Source organism: Penaeus monodon, chromosome 40, assembly GCF_015228065.2.
Source record: "Penaeus monodon isolate SGIC_2016 chromosome 40, NSTDA_Pmon_1, whole genome shotgun sequence".
NCBI lineage: Eukaryota > Metazoa > Arthropoda > Malacostraca > Decapoda > Penaeidae > Penaeus > Penaeus monodon.
The window spans coordinates 13,767,982-13,770,481 of NC_051425.1; the positions used below are offsets into that span (position 1 = coordinate 13,767,982).

Below are 2,500 nucleotides of genomic sequence, written 5' to 3' on the forward strand. Positions count from 1 at the left end.
GGAGAGAGAGAGAGAAGAGAGAGAGATGATGGAGGAGAGAGAAGGGAGATCGAGATGAGAGAGGGAGAGGAGAGAGAGAGAGAGAGAGAGAGAGAGAGGCTTCTGAGACGAGGAGAGAGAGAGAGAGACGAGGAGGAGAGCAAAGCAGAGAGAAGAGAGAGAGAGAGAAATCTGAACCGAGAGAGCAAGAGAGAGGGAGGCGAGAGAGAGAGGGAGAGAGAGAGAGAGAGAGAGAGAGATCCGAGGGACATGAGAGAGAGACGAGAGAGAGAGACGAGAGAGAGAGAGAGGAGGATGAGAGGAGAGAGAGAGAGGGGGGAGAGGAGAGAGAGAGAGACAGACAGTCAGAGAGAGGGACAGACAGACAGAGACGAGAGACAGACAGAAGAGAGAGAGAGAGAGAGAGAGAGAGAGATCGAGAGAGAGAGATGCGAGAGGGAAGCAGGGAGAGGAGAAGAGAGGAGAGAGAGGGAGGGAGGAGAGAGCAGAGAGAGAGTGAGAGAGAGAGAGAGAGAGATGAGATACGAGAGAGAGCGAGAGGGGCTGGGAAGAGAGAGAGCGAGATGAGACGAGAGAGAGAGAGAGGGGAGGAGGAGAGAGGAAGATGAGAGAAGAGAGAGACGGAGAGAGAAGAGGAGACGAGAGAGGAGAGAGAAGAGATAGAGGAGGCAGACAGACAGTTGAGAGAGAGAGAGAGACCAGACAGACAGACAGTTAGAGAGAGAGAGGGAGAGAGAGAGAGAGAGAGAGAGAGAGGACGAGAGATCGAGAGAGAGAGCGAGAGAGACAGAGAGACAGAGAGAGAGAGAGAGAGAGAGGAGATGAGGAGCGGGAGAGAAAGGGCGAGAGAGAGGAAAGAGAGAGAGAGAGAGGAGAAGACTGAGAGGGAGAGAGACAGAGAGAGAGAGAGAGAGAGAGAGGAAGAGAAGGGGGGGAGAGAGAGAGAGAGGAGAGAGAGAGAGAGAAGAGAGAGAGAGAGAGAGAGAGAGAGAGAGCTGCCTCCCCGGCTCGCTCCTTGGTTTCCCTCAGCCGCAGCTGTCAACATGCCTCCGCCCACCTCCGGTTTCCTCCTCACAGCACCCTCTCAGCCACACCGGAGCTTGTTCACGACGTACTCACCATTATGCTCGGTGAATATGTTGGCTCCTGCGGTCCGTATATCCCTGCTGGAGCGATATTTGGCCTTCCCCGAGCGGGTTATGGTGCCGCCGCCCGACCCGAGGTGCCTCTCCTTGCCTTGCTGCCCTCCCATGTCGCTCTCCTCCGGCGGTCACTAGCACTCCCTAGCTGCACATTTTCACACTGGACGCACCTATCGCACCCTCACACTTGTCTTGACATTGCCACACAACACTTCCACTTTCTCATATGCGAATAATCACAATGGAATCACATCGACCACAGCGACAATCAACCACCTCCGAGGCTCATCAGCGACTGCAGCTCCGGCCAACAGATGGCGGAGTAAACACGGAACAGCTGAGCATCGCCTTCCGCGCGGGTGCATTCGACATGGCTTGCTTTTGGATTTTTTTTTTGTGGGGAAAAAAATATATGTTCTTAATAGATATCATATCATGGGAGAAGGAGATGACGGTGAATAAGCTCTGATACTGAATTTTGATGATAATAAGGATGAATATTTTTTACGGATGTTTTTTTTTTATGTAGATTCTTATTAGAAATCTATAATCATGTGATAACTATGAATTAAAGTTATATCATAACTTCACGATACGATCATCTCATGAAATTATATGAAAACCACCTTATAGATTAAGGAGAAGATCATACCATGGCATCCTATTCATTAAAACGTCATAAAGTAAACGAGGGAGCATTCGACTTCAAAAGATCACAATGACAGATGTTTCATAAAATTTCTCTTAACTAACCTACAGCCATACTATAAGTTAAACTATATTTCTCTAATCCTCATGTCATTTTTCGGTCGTCTGAATACAGAATATACAGCCATAAAAAGACAGCATTCATATAACTATGAACCATAAAAATCCTATGGTTCATAAGCGTAAGTTGTCAGATAAATTCAACACAAATATAAAAATTCAAATAATATGCTACATCATGATATATCATGCAATGCCATACGATAAATGGGTCTAGTAAGCATAATCTTATTTAAAGAAGATACATAAAGCAAAGAAACTTTCTTTCAATGAGATAAATTATTTACACAGGATGTAAAAATTATAATTTTCTCCTGTCTCAGCTTCCAAAGTCAAACATACTCAAGCGATTAAATCCCAGAATGAGAATAAAGAAAACATCAACATCAGGCTGAAATAACCGAGAAATTCATTTATAATTCATTTATGATCCATGTTAACTACTAAGAAAAATAAGTGAACCAGACAGGACAAATACGTTAGGAATGCGAGGGACCCCACCTGCGGTTATATCTGCTAATGCTTTACGGTAAGTAAGTGTCACTCATAATCTCTCTCTCTCTCTCTCTCTCTCTCTCTCTCTCTCTCTC

The 2,500-nt window shown here is 45.9% G+C and overlaps 1 protein-coding gene across 4 annotated transcripts in view; it reads right to left on the reverse strand.

The window, feature by feature from the left end:
- The window catches only part of LOC119597772 (tyrosine-protein kinase Abl-like), a 206,230-nt gene extending 204,781 nt beyond the window's left edge, over nucleotides 1-1,449 (reverse strand). For all 4 annotated transcript variants that reach the window (XM_037947402.1, XM_037947400.1, XM_037947401.1 and 1 more), the window contains exon 1: nucleotides 1,120-1,449. In XM_037947402.1, the coding sequence (XP_037803330.1) occupies nucleotides 1,120-1,252 (133 nt within the window). In that variant the 5' untranslated portion in view covers nucleotides 1,253-1,449. The remainder of the gene's footprint in view (nucleotides 1-1,119) is intronic.
- Between the last annotated feature and the right edge of the window lie 1,051 nt (nucleotides 1,450-2,500).